The following is a 20,140-nucleotide window of genomic DNA, read 5'->3' on the forward strand; positions in this document are numbered from 1 at the left end:
ATTGGCGCAATTGATACATTTTGAAAAATAAAATTTGGCGCAAATGATACCCCATAAAAACAGTAATTGGCGCAAAAGGACTGCTGCCGAGGTTGACCTAGTAAAACCTTCGATCACCATATAAGGTATATAAACATAAATATAGCTATAAATAGATTAAGTGAAATCGTGCAATTTTATTTTTCTATGTCTATTTAATTTTATATTATAGATTATAAAAATGTGTTAATCATCTTTTTACTTGTATTAGAATGATTTTTTGTCAATCGAATCAGTCAATCAAATGATTTACCTTTAATTCACTTTCAATGTTGACATTCTTTTCATTTAAAAGACTCATGCATTATCCATCTCTAGCTAAGGGGTTAAATTGAAGGTCACATGAATATGGATTCAATGAGGTCAAATTATTCACTTGTAAGTGAATAATTAATCTTCAAAGTTTCTTAGCTTATTTAGTCTAAATTGAACTATACTTGCTGCTAAAAGTGAATTATTATTTCACCATTTCACTTTCATTTATGATTGAACAAAAAAAATCTTATTTAAAAAAAATTTCATATATCTCGTAGCTTGTGCCCCTTTTAAACAAAAACATCCATTTTAAACTTACTAATGTTACTTTGTGATTTATTCTTATATTCGAAATATCTTAAAACTTGTTAAAAGTAAATAACACAATAAGTATACCTGGTGGACTGCATGTCTATCAACCAAGATTTAAACTGTGTCAGATGCTTGGAATCTTGATCCTAAAAATGAGAGCACAAACTAACTGAAATAAGTCACATATTACATTTAAACATTTTTTTCTTGTTTTACTGAGATCAGACAGTTTGTTCAATTTGACGAAGTGTTATCCAATACATTCCATGAAAAGTTCAACAGTAAATTGTTGTCCAGATTCAGGCAATTTTAAGATTGACATCAGGTTTGTAACATGTTGATTGTTAAATGTTTGTTGTTGACATGCATGTAGATGTCTTTTATGGTTTCGTTACTCTTTTTTTATGTTCATCCATTCTTATTCATATTCAAGTGGATTATTTTCCTATTGCTTGTAAGGATTTGTGAATCATGTCAATTAGAAACTTTTTTTAATACACATGCAGTGAAACCCACCTTTTAAGCTATGGCATACTATCATGCTTTTTTTCCCCCTGAATACTGTAGTTTCTATTCCAGTGCTAATATTTCCAAAACTTGATCAATTAACAATTATGTAACAATGGTGATACATAAAAAAAATTTGTTCATTAAGATTGGGAGACAACAAATACATGGTAACGTGTTGGTTATTCTTCCTATAAAACGCAACATACAAAACTGCATGTGCAGGGAATTATGTTTTTGTTTTCATTATGATGTTTGGATTGAACACCATTTGGTTTTTATGCCCAATCTAGGGGCATCATGTTTTTCCATCTATTCATCAGTCTGTCTGTTCATCTGTTTGTCAGTCTGTCTGTTCATCTGTTCATTTAATCAGGTTCCCTTAATCTGTTCGTCAGTCTGTCTGTTCATCTGTTCGTCAGTCTGTCTGTTCATCTGTTCGTTTAGTCAGGTTCCCTTAATCAGTTCGTCAGTCTGTCTGTTCATCTGTTCGTCAGTCAGGTTACCTTAATCTGTTCTCTTGCCAATAGCAGACATAAATTATTTGCGAGTTTTTCATAAATTTTTTAAAACTTCTATTTTGATTTCTGATTAAAACTAATGAAGATAAAATCAATTACTACATCTATTCAATCTTACCCAAAGTTTCCTTGCAATACTCTCCCTAAACATTCTGTCTACATCAACTTGATAAAACAACTGAAAAATATTTCAAAATTAATAAATGATAAAATCTCAATCTTTAAAATTACAATAATTACATTACATGTATGTTTCATTATACATTTCAAAATGAATTCCATGAGGTGAACCAACGCCTGTGTGAATCATTTCAATAGCGTCCGTGAAGTGGATACCTTGGTCAAATTATGCAAATGAATGCAAAATTAAAATAATACTCTAAATTGACAACAACACTTCAAATGGTCTGCAATTTTATTTGCTATGGTCTACATGTTTCGCCTGCAAGGCAGGCTTCATCAGGACAATTTTTATACAAAAATTAATCCCTGAAGTACTCAAAGTGGTGCAAATTTGACGTCGTCATGATGAGAGAAACAATGAAAAGTGAAAGTAGCAATACAGAGTTATAAATAGATAAGATAAATAAAGAAAATTAAAGTTTGTTTACAATGTAACACGAGTTCGTTTTACTATTATATGATACATGAAATTGTTCTTTAGGTTTGGTATCTAATTGGACGAACTTCCCATTGTTCCTACCCCTTCGCAAGGCTTCTCTTCCAACCTTATAATATCCCAATAAATTTACAAAAAGAAGCATTCAATTCTTAAATAAAACACTGAACAACTTGAATAGCTTGTGAACTCTGATTCAACATGATAAGAAACTTATCTAATCTAGGCTATACAGCTTACTAAATTTTTTTACATCCACTTCATTTGAACTTTGGTGGATAGTTGTCTCTTTAGATATCATCAATTTGATACTAGGAGAGAGAGAGAGTGCATTGTTCATAAGGAGGCAAATACCAAAAGAGATGGTTGGTTTATTGTTTTTTTTTAAAATCTGAAATAGCATTATCTTAACATAGCAATGTAATAGAATATAGGTGAAGTAAGTGTGTTTACCCTTTCTGTAATGCCTTCACCTACAGTCCACTTTTGTAATTGGGTACCAGATAGTACATAGAATGAAAAATCATCATCATCTTCTGTTAGACCAACAGTAATGGCTTGTAATGGCTAAAACATTCGGTAAAGAAATGATAAAATATCATATAAATTACAGTTACATACAGATAAATCAATCTCAAACCATAATATTGATGCCAACCAATATGTATCATTTTAGCCTTACTATGCTTTGTGATTTGGGGGCCTTTTATAGCTGACCATGCGGTATGGGCTTTGCTTATTGTTTAAGGCCTTATAGTCCAGTCATTCTAGCCAAAATATGACCAAACCTCAAACTAATTGCAACAGAATGTTCTTCTAGTTTTCCAAGCTGGTTTAGGTGTACTGTTGAACATAAAAAAAATCGAGAATGTTTGGATGAAGGGAAATTGTTAATTTTGGGTGAAAACCTTGATTTTTTGTGAAAAATCGCTGAAAACTGGTGATTTGCCGTGACTCAAAAACAAAAATAGCAACTTGCATAATTTTTAATGAAGTCAATAGATCTTAATACAGTAATGATTTATTTAAACGTTCATTTATTTAAAAGATCAGGAAATTGAAAATTTTGGGTGAAAACCTTGAATTTTGATGAAAAATCGCCGAAAACTGGAAATTTGCCGTGACTAAAAAACAAAAATAGCAACGGACACAATTTTTAAGAAAGTCATTAGATCTTATTATAGTTATGATTTATGTAAACGTTGATGAACTGCAAAGATCAGGAAATTGAAAATTTTGGGTGAAAGCCTTTGATTTTGATGAAAAATCGCCGAAAACTGGAAATTTGATGCGACTAAAAAACGAAAATAGCAACGTACATAATTTTTAATCAAGTCAATAGATCTTATAACAATAATAAAGAAATATAAACTATGATGATTTTTGAAGTATAGGAAGTGATAATTTTGGGTGAAAATGTTAGTATTTTTGATAAAAACTGGGAATTTATGTTTTCTTAATAAAAATCAAATTATATCATGAGTCTTCAAATTAATTTTATATATATGTGAAGTGTTTAGATGGATCAAATAATGACCAATTCGTAAAATCAATAGATCATATAACAACAATAAAAAACGATTGACCGGTATTATACTTTTTTTTAAACCAAAATATTTACTTTATATGATAACAAAACCATGCAATTGTTTACCGAAACCCCTTAATTATGCTTATTATGGTTTTTGCGTACTCTACATAAATCTTTAGAAATTGATTGTCACTTAATCGTCCATGTCAACTGTTTTGCTCGAATTTGTACAACCAGTTCCTTTACATTCGCCACAAGCTACTGAACATTCAAGTCCGTTTTTTCTACAAGTACATCTTTTAGTGTCACAGTTTGTCTTACAATTGCATCGAATAATGTTCAGCAATTTAGAGGGAGCTGCGTCCATTGTACACTTAACCGGAACAAGGTTTCCATTAGCGACTTTCCAACCCCATTCACACGGATTTAGATTGTCCTTGTTCATCCACATTTTCATTTGAAGATAAGCTCTCTGGCTATGAAATGAAGCCGCATTTGATGTTGGCGGCAAAGTATGAATTTGAACGCATGTTTTGTTTGTCAATACTCTTGCAGCAAACTTCCTGTAGCGAAGAACATTCAGTCCTTCATATGGAGCACCATTATATAAAGAGGAAATAATGTTTTCACCAGCAGAAATAACATCATCATTTGCGTTAGCATTGTAAAGTAACTGTGCCTGACTCTTAAGAAAGTCATGTTCTCCAAATTTCTTTAGGGTCGCTGCCTTACTGACACCGAACATTCTTGAAGTTGTGTCACAACCACTGATAGCATGAATTAAAGGTAAAAATGTACATAGTTCCTCACCAAGCAGCAATTTGGTCTTCAAAATATCCCATATTTTAATATGTGTGTTAACTTTTGACACATTGCCGGATTTGAATATCAGCGAATTTGATGTAACGTCCGCATGATGAAGGAGTAGTACCAAAAGATCAGTGTCCTCTCCAAGCAAAACAGTTGCTTTTGTTTTCGCTGATTCGATGGCAGTAAGGGCAATCAAAACATCAGCATCGGCATCTGCGTGTTTAGTTTTGATTCCCTTTTCTACCATCTTTGCACTCAAGAGATTAATAAAGTTCTGCTTATTCTCAATGTTTGCTAAAAATATTTCTTTTTTAGATTTGAAAGGAGTTCTTTCTGTGAATGAAACTTTTGTGCCTATGATTCCTTTGGTGCGCCGCTGATGAGTGGCATCTTTAGTATCTGGACCCGAAGCATATCCATCAAATACAACTATAGCTTTACTGTATTTCCGTTCTACGCTGTCAATGTACCTTTGACAAATTTCACCGAAAGAAAGTCCGCTTTGCCAGTGTATACGATGGAGAAGAGAGCCGCCATCAATAACATACTGAGTTTCGTCGTTTTCGCTCATTTCAAATGCGCAACAGTCGCCCTTTCCCCAAATAGCATCTGCAAGACTAGACTTTTGCGCTGTTCGCATGAGACCATTTGGATCAAACATTGAGCTGGGATGACTACAGAGTTCATAGGTGAATATTTCGGACTGATCTTCATATATGCCATTTGATGCAGCAAGAAAGCGCTGGAAGAGAAGCTGTGAATCAACAATAATGACATCATCATCAACTTTGATAGCCGATTTTGCACTTAAGATAGTGGCCTGTTCTTTCCTTTTAAATGAAAATTCATCTATTTTTTTTCCGTCCATGGACTTCAGTATTTTAATGCCTAATTCCCTCGAATTATCAACATTGACAAATTTGTCCGCCGAGACCCCTGTTTCTATGTTTCGCAAACTCGTTTCCTCTACAAAAGGACTTCTGTTAATAAGAAACGATAAAAATGTTTTCAAATCTTGACAGTCTCTTGATCTCCTTGACTCCCCACCTTCTTTATGTTGGTCACTTGTTCCATAATTGACTCCAGTAAACTCTTGCAAAGCATTGTTCATTTCCGCGCAGTCTGGCATAGATAAAATCCATTGGGCTCGCTGACCCTCTGACATACCTCTTCCTCGAGTCATACCGCCTGTCGTCTTTAAGCTTCTCATTAAAACCTGTTCTATGACCAAATCAGAAGAAAGACCTGCCCAAAATTTATCACTCCTCCTTATAACATGATGGCCTGATTGTAGAAAAGCTAATACTTCGGGATGGGTTGTTTTCAAGTTCTCCATTTGTTGTAAGTATACCCGTGATGATTTGACATACAGATTGTGTCCCGAAGCTGCAAGATACGGAAGCATGTCCTTGACTGTCTGTAAATGTAGTTCCCAGTTACCAGTCCTTTCAGCTTTGATGAATCTACGGAGAATATCTATCATATCCATATATTGGAACCATAGTTGTGAAGTACGATAACTTTTGTGTGACTCCCGAAAGTTATCTATCCTAGATTTAATTTGATCTATTAAAACATCGTCGCAAGCTTTTTCGACAGATATGTCTCCTTTCAGTAGTTCATCCAACATCGCATCTGCTTCATGCAATTCATCCGAAAGATCATCAGCGTTAATATCGGTACTGTTGGTATTTATGTAATTTGCTGGATTAATATCATTGGTACCAGTCTCATTTTCGATTTCATCTGGAAGTGGTATGCCGTATATGTGTGACAAGATTATTGACGTGAGAGCTGTATCTATCAAAAAATGTGCCCTTACTGCTCGTGCAATCGCCTTTCCACTAGTCATATGAGTTACTGCATTTGGTGCATACACTGTTTCAAGTAGCTCAGTGATTCCTGATCCTTCCATCAAGTGACCAATGCCGCCTACAAAACTCATTTCTAAATGAAAGCCTCCAAGTCTCAAGATAACTGACTTTAAAGGACTGTTCAATGGTTCATCTTTAATTATGTTCATTGCCTTCCAATAGAGGGGTTGATCAAATGTCAAAATAGGTACACAATGTTGAGCCTTTGCGTGCTTGCCTATGAAGTTAAGTGTTGAATTTATACATGTGAGATCACTAGGATTCATGTCTATCATTGGCAAAAAAACAACAGATGATCTTCCTGGGTAGTCACCGTCCATCACTTTGTGCATTATTGCGGACCAACTGGGTCGGTTGCATGTCAAAGGCCAGCATACTTTTGACAGAAGGTCTAACTTCCACGTTGTATCGATCATATTTGGCTCATAATTCATGGTTGCGAACTCTGCCTGTAATGATTGTTTAGATTGCATTTTATAATATTCTATGTTAATTTTTGCTAGGTCAGAGACTTCCTTTAGTGTGGGAGACAGCCTAGGGACAGCTTTGTCAAGTCTGAATCCTGGAGTGACAGCTGCAATCATGCCCATACCATAAAATGTTCCATGACCGTCTAAAGTTCTCAGATTATGGTCTACGTTATCAGCTATGTACTGAACGAAAGTGCCATTCCCAAACTGTGTGTTGGTTCTGTCATGAGCAGCAGCAGCAGCATTAAGTTCAAATCGTTGAACCTCTGTGTAGGAAGAAGCGAAACCAAGAGTGTTCAAAGTGTCCAATAAAAATCTTGATCCAAAGTGATGGTGCATTTGTACACTGAGGGCAATTTGTAGCGGTGCAATAAGTGTTCTTGGTCGGGAAGCCTGAATAATAGCTTGACCAACAGATGCAACTTTAACAGAAGAGTCGTTTTGACTAAATAATGTACGTAGTAATGTTTGTAACGAATCTGGGACAAATGTAATGTTTTGCTCTGAGTTTATATCAACAGAAGACGGATACACAGCTTTTGAATCTTTAAGACTCATAATATCAGCCTTTATTAACTTAGCTGCTGTTTCTATCATCGATAGTTTTTCCTCTTCTGGACTCTTAGATGATGGTCTTCTGTAAAATTCGTTCAGTATAGATGATGCTGTTCTCCTGAATGTGACTATATTCGGCTTTCCGTTTACTTCCGTGATGATGATATCGGATCCAAAATAAGTTTGCAGTCTCTTTTTCATGTGCACCACACTATACGCCTTATCTCCACAAATGTCTTCCATAGCCTGAACAAGATCGCTTACGGATGCAAGTTCGTCTTGTGTTTCTTCCAATTGTCTAACTATTTGCAGGAAAGCTTTCTCTGATGAATCTTCTTTTGGTCGTCCTGGTGTCGTTCGTTTGACTTCTTTGTTTGCTTGCTTCGAGACGGGGATTTGCTTACCAGTTCTAAAATTAACACTACATGTTTGGTGGTATATTGCGTCTGCCGCGTGCAAATCTGATGGTGCAATGTTGAGCCTCCTCAAAACGATTTCGGACCATTCATCATTTCTTTCTTTGCAGATGTTTCTAAGGGTGTTAGAAAAATCTGTTGTCCTGACAGGAAACACGTCGATTCCCCTTTTGCTCTCTGAAAATTTTGCAAAACATCCACAAAATAAACAGTTCTTCTGGAACTCAAAATCAGGAGTAGAAGATCGTAAGTCACGAGTTGGCTCGGTTATCGATACATCCTTATCTCGCATGTCCTTCTTGATTGAGTTAGCATTAATGTAATCACGTCGACATTTCTGATGAACTTTTTGTCCTGGAGTTGTGACAATTGTATCATTTCTGGTTTGGCTGGTCCTATTAACCGTGTTACATCCTTTTTCTCTTAGTTGTGTTATTTCTTCACCATTTAGTAGAGACACCCGACAAAAAACACAAGCATCCATCATTACCTAAAAAAAAAGAAGATCAAACTGTTAAGATGAGATTCAATGATTTTGATTTTGCTTTCATTTTATTTTTATCATATAAGATTTGTTTTGAATACAATATTAAAAAAGATATATGTTGACTTATAACCAATACATTATTCCGATGTCGTATCTGTTCTCAATTGAATTGTATAATTGTATTTTTGTTGAATATTAATTTCCTTTTTTTAGTGGATTAATAAATATTCATTTTTTATGATTTGATTTTTTTTTAAGTTGTCTCATCTCCTGTCCACCCTATATTTTTTTTTATTTCATCCTAGCCCCCATACTAACATGAAAAAATAAATGGTAGCTCCATAACACGATTTGTCTGCATCAATTTTGTATTTAATTATCGGTACAACTTCATTTTTCCATGAATTAAATTTAGTTCGATTGTAACTTTTTTGGCACTATCGGCGTTCCATAGTTTTTTTTTTTCGTCAGCAACTCCTGGCAATAAGAATAAAATTTCCTTTTTACGGGACTATTTAATGTATGTATTGTTTATACTGTAGTCCAAATATAAAAAACAGAGCTGTTTTGTATGTGATTTCTGGTTTAGAAACCTCGGCAAACCGAAATGAGCTCATTTCTGCCGCGTACTACATTTTGACGTTTCCCGTGTATCTACGCCTTTTAAAAACATCCAAAATACCTTGCATGGTAGCGTTATCTCTTAAGAATGTTAAATACGTATAAAACTTTTATATATAAGTTTTATATTAACTTACCAGAATGAAAAGGATGGAACCTAGATGCGTCGTCTGCAGTTGACCATTACGAGTTGTCTCCCATATCGTCATTCTTAATCTACGGGCGCCATATCTTTCCATAATATTTGAAGTAAAATCCAGATTTTTTTAGGGCTAAAATTGACGACTTTCCCCTATTTCGATTTTTCTCGATTTTTGATATGTTTCTTATACGTTATATTTCTCACGAATTCCACAAAAAACATTTCTGTTGCAATTAGTTTGAGGTATAACCATAGAATGACTGGACTATTATGGTGACCTATAGGCTATAGCTGTTAATTTTTATGTCATTTGGACTCTTGTGGAGAGTTGTCTCATTGGCAATCATACCACAAATTCTTTTTTTAAATAAGCAAGAGTTGATTCCCTTTGTCAAACTTCCGGTATTTGTTGTAGTTGAAATACAGGTATCAAGAAATATTTCTCTGGTCCGACTGACTTCAAGATAATGAGATTAAACTGTACTTATATCTGACAAACTAATTTCTATAAACATCTGACAGGATCTTATTTGATAGATTTAGATTAATAATTCATTATTGAATTCAAGGGGCCAAATAAATAAGTTCCATCAAACCTACTTTCTCCTTAACACCTCAGTTTGGATGGGATAGCAAGGTTAATAAAACTTACTGCTCCTGTAGGCTGGAGTGGTGAAGCACCAAAAATGAAAGATGACATTTTTCTTCCTATACCAGAAAACATTCCTTGTGCTGACTTTAGCAGGTGACATGTTAATGTGTTCTGTTGAAAATAATTGCACTTTTAATAAACAGATGTAAAGGAAAATAATTATTAAACTAAATTCAAGCATAAAAAATAACCATATTTACTTGACATGTTTACACACAAAAATAAATAGTAAAAGTTAGTGATCATGGAAGCAAAAGTTTCTATCACTGTCAAATTTGTCCTTTTCATTAAACCAGTAGGTTGCATAAAACTACATATCATCATGCATGTGTGAATGAATCTGTATGCTTTTGCTCAATTGATATACTGAATTTATACTTCCTTTTAACTGTCAATAAAAAAAAGATAAAAAAAAAATTGAAGGTATTTTTTCCTATAAGGAATGCAAATAACACTGTTATAAGATAAATAAAGCATACCTTGTTTGTTGCTATATTTAGTAGTACAAGAGAACTTGTGGTTGTTGCTAACAAGCATCCAAAAGGCTGAAACAATGTAAAAAGTATGTTTAGAGCAAACATCAATTATTATATTATTTACAATAGATATTCAGAGATGCTAATTTTCTTATTGACAGCAAGCAAGAGGAATCTTTGGATTCCTTTGTTTGTTTCAAATCAATCTATAATCTATAAGGAAAGAATACACCATGAAATCATCACAACTAATGTTTATACAAAATTTTATCTATTTGAAAAATGTAGTAAGCTGACATTAAACATTGTAAATATGATTAACTAATAGAAATAAGAACAAAAATATGATCCTCTAATTTTTAATATTAAACATTTATAAATATTTCATAAGTTATCTACTTCGCTTGGAATCAACATTTTCATTATGCAAATCTTACTTATACGGCCTACCACTGAATAAGAATGCATTGAGTTGTAACTGAGATAAGTGTGACAGAAACATGTGTTAGGCAAACAGACGTAGGGACACACATAAGGTGATTCACCACAATGTTACAACATGAATAATATTTCAATCACAACCTGAAGTCTGATCACCAAATTTTGAAACAGGTAACTTACAGGGAAACAGGTAACTTACAGGTAAACAGACAACACACTGACATTCTTCTCCTCTAAGTTCAGCACTTATTTCCACAGAAGATCCTTCATTAGCAATGTTAGGCCAGTATCTGACTATACCTTCTGGTGAAACAGCTATACAGGAGGCAGACTGGTGGTCGGAATTGTTGGGAATAACACATACTCTGTCCGAATTGTGGGCTAAATCACTTGGTGGTAATGTTAACTCTTTACAAAATACACTCTAAAAATAACAAACATACCATAATAATCATTAAGATTTTCCAAATTGTAATGTGTGACTTAATTTCAAAACTGACATATATACTTTTTTCCGATTCTTTCTGAGCAATTCTCAGGATTTGAGAACTGAATCATCATGATTCTAAAAATGGAGAACTTCTGATAACTATTGTAATGATACTTTGTTCTCACCTCTATAACCCTTTTTTTAACTAAAGGTCAAGGAAATTTACTGCCATCTGGTGAAATCTTGCTTCATAAATCTCACAGCATTCTACATGAATGAAATTTAACCAGTTTTCATCACAAAGATAACCTTTGGTGCTAAGTGATAAACCATAGATTTAAACAAATACCTTTACATATATATATCTTCTAAAACTTCTAGAACTTTTGCTGAAACTGTATTTTGCTTAATCAGAACCTTTACCTTTAAGGGGACAATCCCACAAACATTTTTACAAAGTTGTATTTAAGGTTGTCTTCTGGAATACTTCTAAATCTTTGTTAATTGTATTTCTAATGTTTTTATTTGCGTTGCCACGTCCACTCTGTGTGGTATTTTTATCCACTTAATGAAAAAAGCCTTTTTCAACTGATTTTTATAGTTTGTTCTTATGTTGTACTGTATACACCACTGTCCCAGGTTAGTGGAGGCTTGGGATCGCGCTAACATGTTTAACCTGCCACATTTTGTATGTATATGCCTGTCCCAAGTCAGGAGCCTGTAATGCAGTGGTTGTCGTTTGTTTATGTGTTACATATTTGTTTTTCATTCATTTTTTGTACATAAATTAGGCCATTAGTTATCTCGTTTGATTTGTTTTACACTGTTGTTTTGGGGCCTTTCATAGCTGACTATGTTGTATTGGCTTTGCTCATTGTTGAAGGCTGTACAGTGACCTATAGTTGTTAATTTCTGTGTCATTTGGTCTCTTGTTTAGAGTTGTCTCATTGCAATCATACCACTTCTTCTCTTTTATATGTCAGTCTTTATGACAAATATGTAACCTATATTTGTAAGCTTGAAAGCTATGTTAAATAGTTACCCTTGCATGTTGTACTTGTTTATATCTCCATATAAATAGCTTTCTGCCTCCAACTAACCACGCCCATCCTGATGAATTGATACTAACACTGATTTCTGTATTCCCTGAAAACGTCACAAAATATACTCAATAATAGTTGTACAGTATCAATAGATTGTATTACATTTAAATAGCCATTCATTTATATAAATAATATATTTTTTACATCTTTACTTGATTGCTAATTAGTATCTTCTGCTTAAAAGCAATAAGATTCCTTACGAATAGTGCATGCATATGCAATTTCTACAATTACAGCACTATTGTGAAGCTGATTATTCATTAACAGTAGAATCAATGCAGGGATTGAAGTTAAAATTTTGGCATAGTAGCCCACATCTTATATTTAGTTCACAATATACATAGTTCTAATCAAGTAAAGCAGAAATTTTAGTAGGCCACACCAGATTTTATGGGCCATCGGCAATTAAGTCAACTTAATAGACTTAAAAATGTTAACTTTGTTCTCTAATAAGTATCTCTTCTGTTTTCATTGTGCATTATCGCAATAAAAATGTAAGATTTTTAAAATGGATCATTATGAGACCACAGTGTATATTTTTTACAGATTATTGTGTTGTTGATTAACCAAGAAAGATGTTTGAAAATCCTTCTATTGCATAGATATAAGGAGATGTTGTATACATTTAATTCCAATAAAACAACTACAGTAGATATTCACCTTTGTCCATTGTGGATCAAAGTACAAGTACGTAAACAACTACAGGGCACCTAACAGTATATGCTTTGTTTTCTTCAAATATGAAAAACATAGTAAGGGTCAGGGTTTACCATAAAGAAACAACAATACAATACTAAGGTAAATTTTTTCTGATCAGCAGAAACTTATTACAAAGAAAGAATACTACTAATTACACATACTGTCGCTTGTTGTTAATACTTCTGTAATCAAGACTGGTAAAGGTAATCCATAGGTCTCTACCTTATGTCCAGCTGTCTCCTCTAACAGCTGTGAAGTCTGTAATGACCTGTTGCCTTGGCTTCTGAAATTTTGCATTAAATAAAAAGTATGTAGAACTGATCGGTGAATTTACACATACATGACATATGGTCTTCTTTCCTTCTTTCCAAAATGTTGATTTTTAAATTTATATAACAATAAGTGTACTGCTTACACAATGGCTTATTGCATATTGTTTATTTTCAATTGGCAGGCAAATTGAAAATGGCCAAACAAAAAAGGTGTAGTCATATTCAAATGGAAATAATTATACATTAGTGTCTAAGAAATGAATATACAAACATGAATAGTATAGTAGTATCAATATATATCATAGACAATAATAAACAATTTTACCATCCCTTTCCGCTTTGCAGATGCCAGTGCTGCCTTGTAGTGGCATTAGCCTGCTCTTTTTACGAAATCTACAAGGGTGTCTTTTAAGGTGCAAGAGATATGGTTCTCTCTTTACAAGGGTCAGCCATTTATCATCCCCTTCAGACAGACTATCATTGTTTCCTCAAGACCATACTAACAAATAGTGTCAAGGGAGAGCTGAAAATTCAGTCCCTGAAATGTCCATCCAGGAACGGGAATCGAACCAGGAACCTTTGTGTTAGTAGTCCGATGCACATTGTAGCATAGGTGATTAACAATGAACCTTTGGGATATAAAGTTGTGACCTGAACCTGAGTCGCACCACCAAATGTTTCGACATGGAGTAATATGTACCTCTAAAGTCCACAAATTGTCCAAAAATATCACGAAGACCATAAGAGTTACAATTCCAATGCGTCTGCTATAATTTTGTCAGATCTAAAACAAATTAGCTATCACCTATAGATATTTTAGACAAGGACTTTTATTTTTAGTTAGATATTGATAGATAAAGAAGATGTGGTATGAGTGCCAATGAGACAACTCTCCATCCAAGTCACAATTTGTAAAAGTAAACCATTATAGGTCAAAGTACAGTCTTCAATAAGGAGCCTTGGCTCACACAGAACAGCAAGCTGTAAAGGGACCAAAAAATGACTAGTGTAAAACCATTCAAAGGGGAAAACCAATGGTCTAATCTTAGTAGTACATGTATATAACCAGATGCTCCGCAGGTGCAGCTTGATACTACCACAAAGGTTGAACCCTGAACAGTTGGGGCAAGTATGGACACAACATTCAAGCTTGATATAACTCTGAATTTGGATTGTGATTAAATAGGTGACACAGAATAGGTTTCTGACATAGAATGAATGTGGTGTAGGAATTTTAAAAATTTAAATTGGATATTTACCTATTATGTTCCCAAATCCAAAATCTAATTTTTTAATTTAATTTTGAACCCTTTTGACCTTAATACAGACCAATTTGAAAACGGGACCAAAATTAGAAATCTGAATACACAGCTAGTTTCCGCATATCAAAGAACCCCAATAATTTAATTTTTAATGAAATCAAACAAAGTTTAATTTTGGACCCTTTTGGACCCTAATTCTTAACTGTTGGGACCAAAATTCCGAAATCAATCCAAACCTTCCTTTTGTGGTCATAATCCTTCTGTTTAAATTTCATAGATTTCTATTCACTTATACTAAAGTTATTGTGTGAAAACCAAGAAAAATGGTTATTTGTGCCCCTTATTCCTTAACTGTTGGGACCAAAACCCCCAAAATCAATCCCAACCTTCCTTTAGAGGTTATAATTTTTAATTTTTGCAGTCGTATAAAAAATTAGAAACACTTCTGAACCACATCAACAAATGACAACTATTGAACATCAGGTTCCTGACTTAGGACAGGTGCAAACAAAAGCAGTGGTCAGGTTTAAACATTTTGATAGGTACAACCTTCACCTTTATCTTATATATACCATATATGTCTTTGAGTTAGTCTGGGAACAGTATATCTTACAGGAAATGAATTTATTCTAATAGGTTTATCAGGATTAAATTGTCAGATAAAATCCCGAACTTTAAAAGACTACGCAAGATTTTGGAATCGTCTGACCATGCTGACTGCAAAACCATCGAGATTGCTCAATAAATCACCAACATATTGAAAACATTCAACAATATAAGTTTTATATTTCAGTAGATATATTTTGTCATATAAAAATACCAACATAAGTGTTGGTTTTTGTTTTACATGAAGTGCTTTATTATGGTTAGTGAAATTTGTTGTTACTGAAAATGCTATCGGTACCATTTTTATTACCCCTTTGGCATTTTGTACCCTTCTTTGATGAAATGAATGTGATTATGAGAAATTTGAAGTGACAAATTACAAGTTAGATACAATGGAATCCCTCAATATGTGTAAATGACGGAAGCAGGACAAGTCGCCCCACTGGCAAGTCGCCCCACACCTAATCGCCCCACTTTTTCACCAACTCGCCCCACTTAAAAAAAAACGCCGAAACCTGGATTACCAAATCGCCCCACTTTTTAAAAAATCGCCCCACATGTGAAGTTGGTTAAATCATGTTTAATATTACCCCGGCCAACTTGCCCCACTTAATGGAAAACGGTAATATTTAGATTAGAAAAGAAAAAAAAAAAAAGGAAGCATTTCAAACATTCCCATAAGTGGGACCAATTGGAAAGCCAACACACATTTCAGTTTAATTATTTTATTCGTAAGTGGGGCTAGTTGGTAGCCTTTAACTCTATTCATACTTGTACTATTCATAAGTGGGGCTAGTTGACATTCACGTTACCGAAATATTAATACTCACTTCTTACTGCTATATTAAAAAAAAGGAATAATATAAGAAGTTTCTATAAGGTTTTCAATGGGATAGCATCTTTTTCCTTAAGTGGGACGAGTTGGCAGGAGTAATATTCACGGAATTTAACTTATATACAACGGGATAACATCTTTTTCCATAAGTGGGGCGAGTTGGCAGGAGTAATATTCACAGAATTTAACTTATATACAACGGGATAACATCTTTTTCCATAAGTGGGGCGAGTTGGCTTTACTAAATTCATCCTGGTTAATAATATAATATAAATCTAGATGTTATCGTTTTCTTTTAAGTGGGGCGAGTTGGCAGGAGTAATATTCACGGAATAACATCTTTTTCCATAAGTGGGGCGAGTTGGCTTTACTAAATTCATCCTGGTTAATAATATATTAATCTAGATTTTATCTTTTTCCATTCAGTGGAGCGAGTTTTCAGGAGTAATATTAACGGGATTTAACACATTAAAAAAGTGGGGCGATTTGGTAATCCAGGTTGGGGCGTTTTTTTTTTAAATGGGGCGAGTTGGTGAAAAAGTGGGGCGATTAGGTGTGGGGCGACTTGCCAGTGGGGCGACTTGTCATGGATTCTAAATGACATATATCAATATTATCATACCTGCCAACTGTCACTATTTACGGGGTTTTCCCCCATGGAGATTTTGAATGAGCAATTTTGTCCAAAATTTAAAATAAAACATTTAATTTTACAATGGCTATAGGCTTGTATAAGTATGAAGAAGCCAAAAAACAACATTAAAATACCTTTGAAGGCCCCCTTGATGGTTTTGTAGGACTACAAGAGCCATCTTGCATGTAAAACCCCCATGGGCATTTCAAAAAGTTGGCAGGTATGTATTATTAGAAATTATTAAGATAATAGTGAGTACTGGTTTAAACATGTGCATTTCCAAATCGTGTAATTTATTAACTATGACCAGACTATGAAATCTGCTATAATTAGGTAGTGGCAAGTCCCATCAACAACTGGTCAATACACCTTATCGCTATTTGTCTGCCATTACTGGATATCACACAGGTTCCCGTAAAATTTTGACGTCATAAAACAAAATATCTGACGCCACAATGGAAAAATGATAGTTGTATGCATCAGTAGTTCAAGCGTCTGGGTCAGCTGGGATTAGCGATAAGGTGTATACATATCGTTATGTTCCCAAGTAAGTCAAGTATAATTTATAACATGATTAAGGAGATGTATGGTAAACATTTAATGCAGATACTTGCGTATCAACTGGTTGATGTAGTTAAATAATTACTTTTTAATTTCATGCAAAAAAAACACAAACTTCTAATAATCATACAAATCAAACTCGTACTTTGAAAAGGATGATGAGCCTTTCCCTTTTGGCGTAAACAAGTTTGAAACTCTTTTATTTTGAGCACGTCCACTCTGTTTTGTCTGTGAAAATGGAGATTCTCTTGATCTTGTTGTCATTCCTCTTGGTGTGAACATTTTAATGGTTTTATATATACAACCATATGAAACTTTATTTTTTGCGGCAAACGGATTTATGTCGCTTACGTTCCTTCCCAATCAAAATAATATAGATCTACATTAACATTTTCAAGTTTTCCATTCACCCCTTATATATTCTAGTGAACATTAAAAGAAATTCAAATATAATTTCTATGATTATTTCATTTTTTATAGTTATTAAAATGATTATAACAATGATGTGAGCGGTTTGACAAAAAAAATGTAGTGTAAAGTGTTCATCTTAGGATATATGCATTGAGTCTGTCGAGCAGTGAGAGCAAACTTACACCATTAATTCCATTATGTCTCATCACTGTTGATAGTATGAAAGCGTTTGATGTTGTCAGCCATGTAATTGTGTTGGATAAGTTGTATGAAATAGGTGTCCACCCTAAAATTTGGACAATCGTTAGAGATCTATATGATGGTATGACCTCAAAAGTCAGATGGGCCGGTGCAATAAGTCCGAAATTTAATATACTACAGGGAGTGAGACAAGGTGGCATTTTGTCTCCATTACTGTATAAAATTTATAACAACAATTTACTGATGGAATTACAGGAAACAAGACTAGGTTTCAGGATGGGCAATGTTTATCTGGGATGTCCTACATGTGCGGACGATATCGCTCTCTTGTCCTCAAATCCAAACGAACTACAATGTATGTTATCAACCTTACATAGACATGCTGTGCAAGACAGAGTTTCAATTCACCCCAAAAAGACCAAAGCAGTGGTTTTTAGTAAATCAAACAGTATTAAGTCTACATTATCTTGGAAACTTGGTGACTCTGATATTTCGCCATCCAATCAAACTGTGCATTTGGGAATTCTTAGATCTGAGCTTAAAGAAAATAATCTGAATTTAGAGGATCGTATTAGTCTAGCAAGGAGGACTATGTATGCATTGATTAGCACAGGACTACATGGCTCTAATGGAATCAATCCCATCGTTGCCTACAAAATATATCAGTCTTACATACTGCCAAAGCTTCTGTTTGGGTTAGAAGTGTTGCCACTGAACAAATCACAAATAGACATTTTAAGGAAATTTCATATTTCAAATTTACGTCGATTCCAATCATTGCCGACACGTACAGCAACAGAAATAGTTTACTTATTACTTGGTGCATTACCTGTAGAGGCAGAGTTGCATAAAAGACACTTAAGCCTTCTATATAACATTATCTCCTGTAATAACTCTACTCTGAAGAACCTCATGATGAGACAATTGGCTGTAAACGGTGAAAATCAAGAAAGCTTTTTTGGTCGAATACAGGATATTCTTGAACAGTACAAGTTGCCGAAAATTTATACTCTAATGGCAGAACAACCTTCAAAATTAGCGTTCAAACATCAATGTAAAAGTGCAATCCAGAAAACATGGACTAATATATTAGTAGCTGAGTCTGTCAAAAAATCAACTCTGAAATATATCAATACAAAAGATTTGGCTGTTGGAAAGCCCCATATAATATGGAAATCGTTGCGTTCTATGGTATCTGAGGTTAAAATGGGCATTACAAAAGCCAGAATGCTTACTGGAACATTTATGACACAAGTTATCAAACACAAGTACAACATAGAACATTCAGATCAGATTTGTAAACTGTGCACAATATATTCCGAAGATCTAATGCACATCATTCTTGATTGTCCCGCCTTATTTTCAACTAGACAAATATATTATAACCGTCTCAAAATAGAGGTTATCAATGTGATTGGTGAAAGCAAGTGGTCCGAGCTATTTGGAAACAAAGATGCGATTCTTCTGCTAATTTTAGACTGTACAAATTTTAGCAAATATTTTAGTGTGGATCAACAAAATGCTATTACAAAGTTATCAAGTGTGTTATGTCATCAACTATATTTAATGAGACTGAAACTGCTAGAAAAGTCAGCAAAAGTGCCCAATAAACAATGTGGTAGTGATACATGTAAATGAACAGTGACCTTATAAATCTGATTGCTGGAGATATTGGCAATGTAGTCTTTTAAAATTTAAAATTAACCATATAAAATTCCACCAAAGACAATTTAAATAACTTTTTTTGATTTTGAAAAAAAAAATTAATTGATAAAAGTGGAAAAGTGGGTCGTGTATGCTTGTGTATATATAAAACATTCTGTGAGGAGAATTGGAGATATGTAGATAGTGTAAATAACATTCATGACAAGATATTCTTGGTGTTCCTTAAAGGAAGGCAATACAAACAGAAGAAGAAGAAGAAGTGGCGGCGAGAATTCCTTTTTCTATTTGAAGAATAGCCTGATGGACCATAGTAGAGGGGGGGGGGGGGTTAATTCAATGCAAGATCCAACTTCCAACTTAATTCGTACATATTTTAATTCTAGCTTCAATCAATAGACAAAACTTATACAAAATAATAAGCCTAGCTGTTATCTGAGTTTTTCGAATGATTTTTTACAGCTTTACTGCATTACTTTTACTTAGACTCGTTTGAAAATGCTTTCAGTTCATGTCAATGATATTATAACGATATAAACGTTATTATAGTTTCATCATAACTTTAGACTCAGACTCGGTTGATATTATTGACAATCCCGATGCAAGCCAGTATAACCATTTATCAACTTTGTATCCGAAATTTATCCCATCTTAACTAATATTATAGAAAGCGACAATTAATGTTGGCTGAGGAAAAAACATTACTACAAAAGGGGTGATTACAGCGTTTCAATTA

At 33.9% G+C, this 20,140-nt stretch overlaps 3 protein-coding genes across 3 annotated transcripts in view; 1 reads left to right on the plus strand and 2 right to left on the minus strand.

Moving 5' to 3' along the window:
- LOC139516997 (nuclear pore complex protein Nup133-like) overlaps positions 1 to 17,509 on the minus strand; it is a 75,775-nt gene extending 58,266 nt beyond the window's left edge. The window contains exons 1-9 of the mRNA XM_071307527.1: positions 17,276 to 17,509; positions 13,122 to 13,243; positions 12,201 to 12,304; positions 10,928 to 11,152; positions 10,291 to 10,356; positions 9,812 to 9,922; positions 2,707 to 2,820; positions 1,753 to 1,812; positions 691 to 752 (exon numbers count right to left, since the gene is read on the minus strand). Coding sequence (XP_071163628.1) covers positions 691 to 752; positions 1,753 to 1,812; positions 2,707 to 2,820; positions 9,812 to 9,922; positions 10,291 to 10,356; positions 10,928 to 11,152; positions 12,201 to 12,304; positions 13,122 to 13,243; positions 17,276 to 17,412 — 1,001 coding nt within the window. The 5' untranslated portion in view covers positions 17,413 to 17,509. The remainder of the gene's footprint in view (positions 1 to 690; positions 753 to 1,752; positions 1,813 to 2,706; positions 2,821 to 9,811; positions 9,923 to 10,290; positions 10,357 to 10,927; positions 11,153 to 12,200; positions 12,305 to 13,121; positions 13,244 to 17,275) is intronic.
- LOC139516996 (uncharacterized) lies at positions 3,568 to 9,384 on the minus strand. Its single transcript, XM_071307525.1, has 2 exons — positions 9,155 to 9,384; positions 3,568 to 8,399 (listed from the first exon to the last, which is right to left on the minus strand). Exons 1-2 carry the CDS (start codon positions 9,254 to 9,256, stop codon positions 3,978 to 3,980), a joined length of 4,524 nt encoding a protein of 1,507 aa, XP_071163626.1. The 5' UTR covers positions 9,257 to 9,384; the 3' UTR covers positions 3,568 to 3,977.
- Positions 17,510 to 17,760: 251 nt separating the features above from the next.
- Positions 17,761 to 19,380, plus strand: LOC139515350 (uncharacterized). Its single transcript, XM_071304915.1, has one exon. It carries the CDS (start codon positions 17,761 to 17,763, stop codon positions 19,378 to 19,380), a length of 1,620 nt encoding a protein of 539 aa, XP_071161016.1.
- The last annotated feature ends 760 nt before the right edge of the window (positions 19,381 to 20,140 follow it).

The sequence above is a fragment of the Mytilus edulis genome, chromosome 3 (genome assembly GCF_963676685.1).
Source record: "Mytilus edulis chromosome 3, xbMytEdul2.2, whole genome shotgun sequence".
Classification (NCBI taxonomy): Eukaryota; Metazoa; Mollusca; class Bivalvia; order Mytilida; family Mytilidae; genus Mytilus; species Mytilus edulis.

Excerpts from the sequence above, each read along its gene's own strand:
- LOC139516996 (XM_071307525.1), bottom strand. The coding sequence starts at position 9,256 with ATGGAAAGATATGGCGCCCGTAGATTAAGAATGACGATATGGGAGACA. Across the intron at positions 8,400-9,154 it reads GTTCCATCCTTTTCATTCTG|GTAATGATGGATGCTTGTGT; the intron begins GTAAGTTAATAT and ends CTTTTTTTTTAG.
- LOC139515350 (XM_071304915.1), top strand. The coding sequence starts at position 17,761 with ATGAAAGCGTTTGATGTTGTCAGCCATGTAATTGTGTTGGATAAGTTG.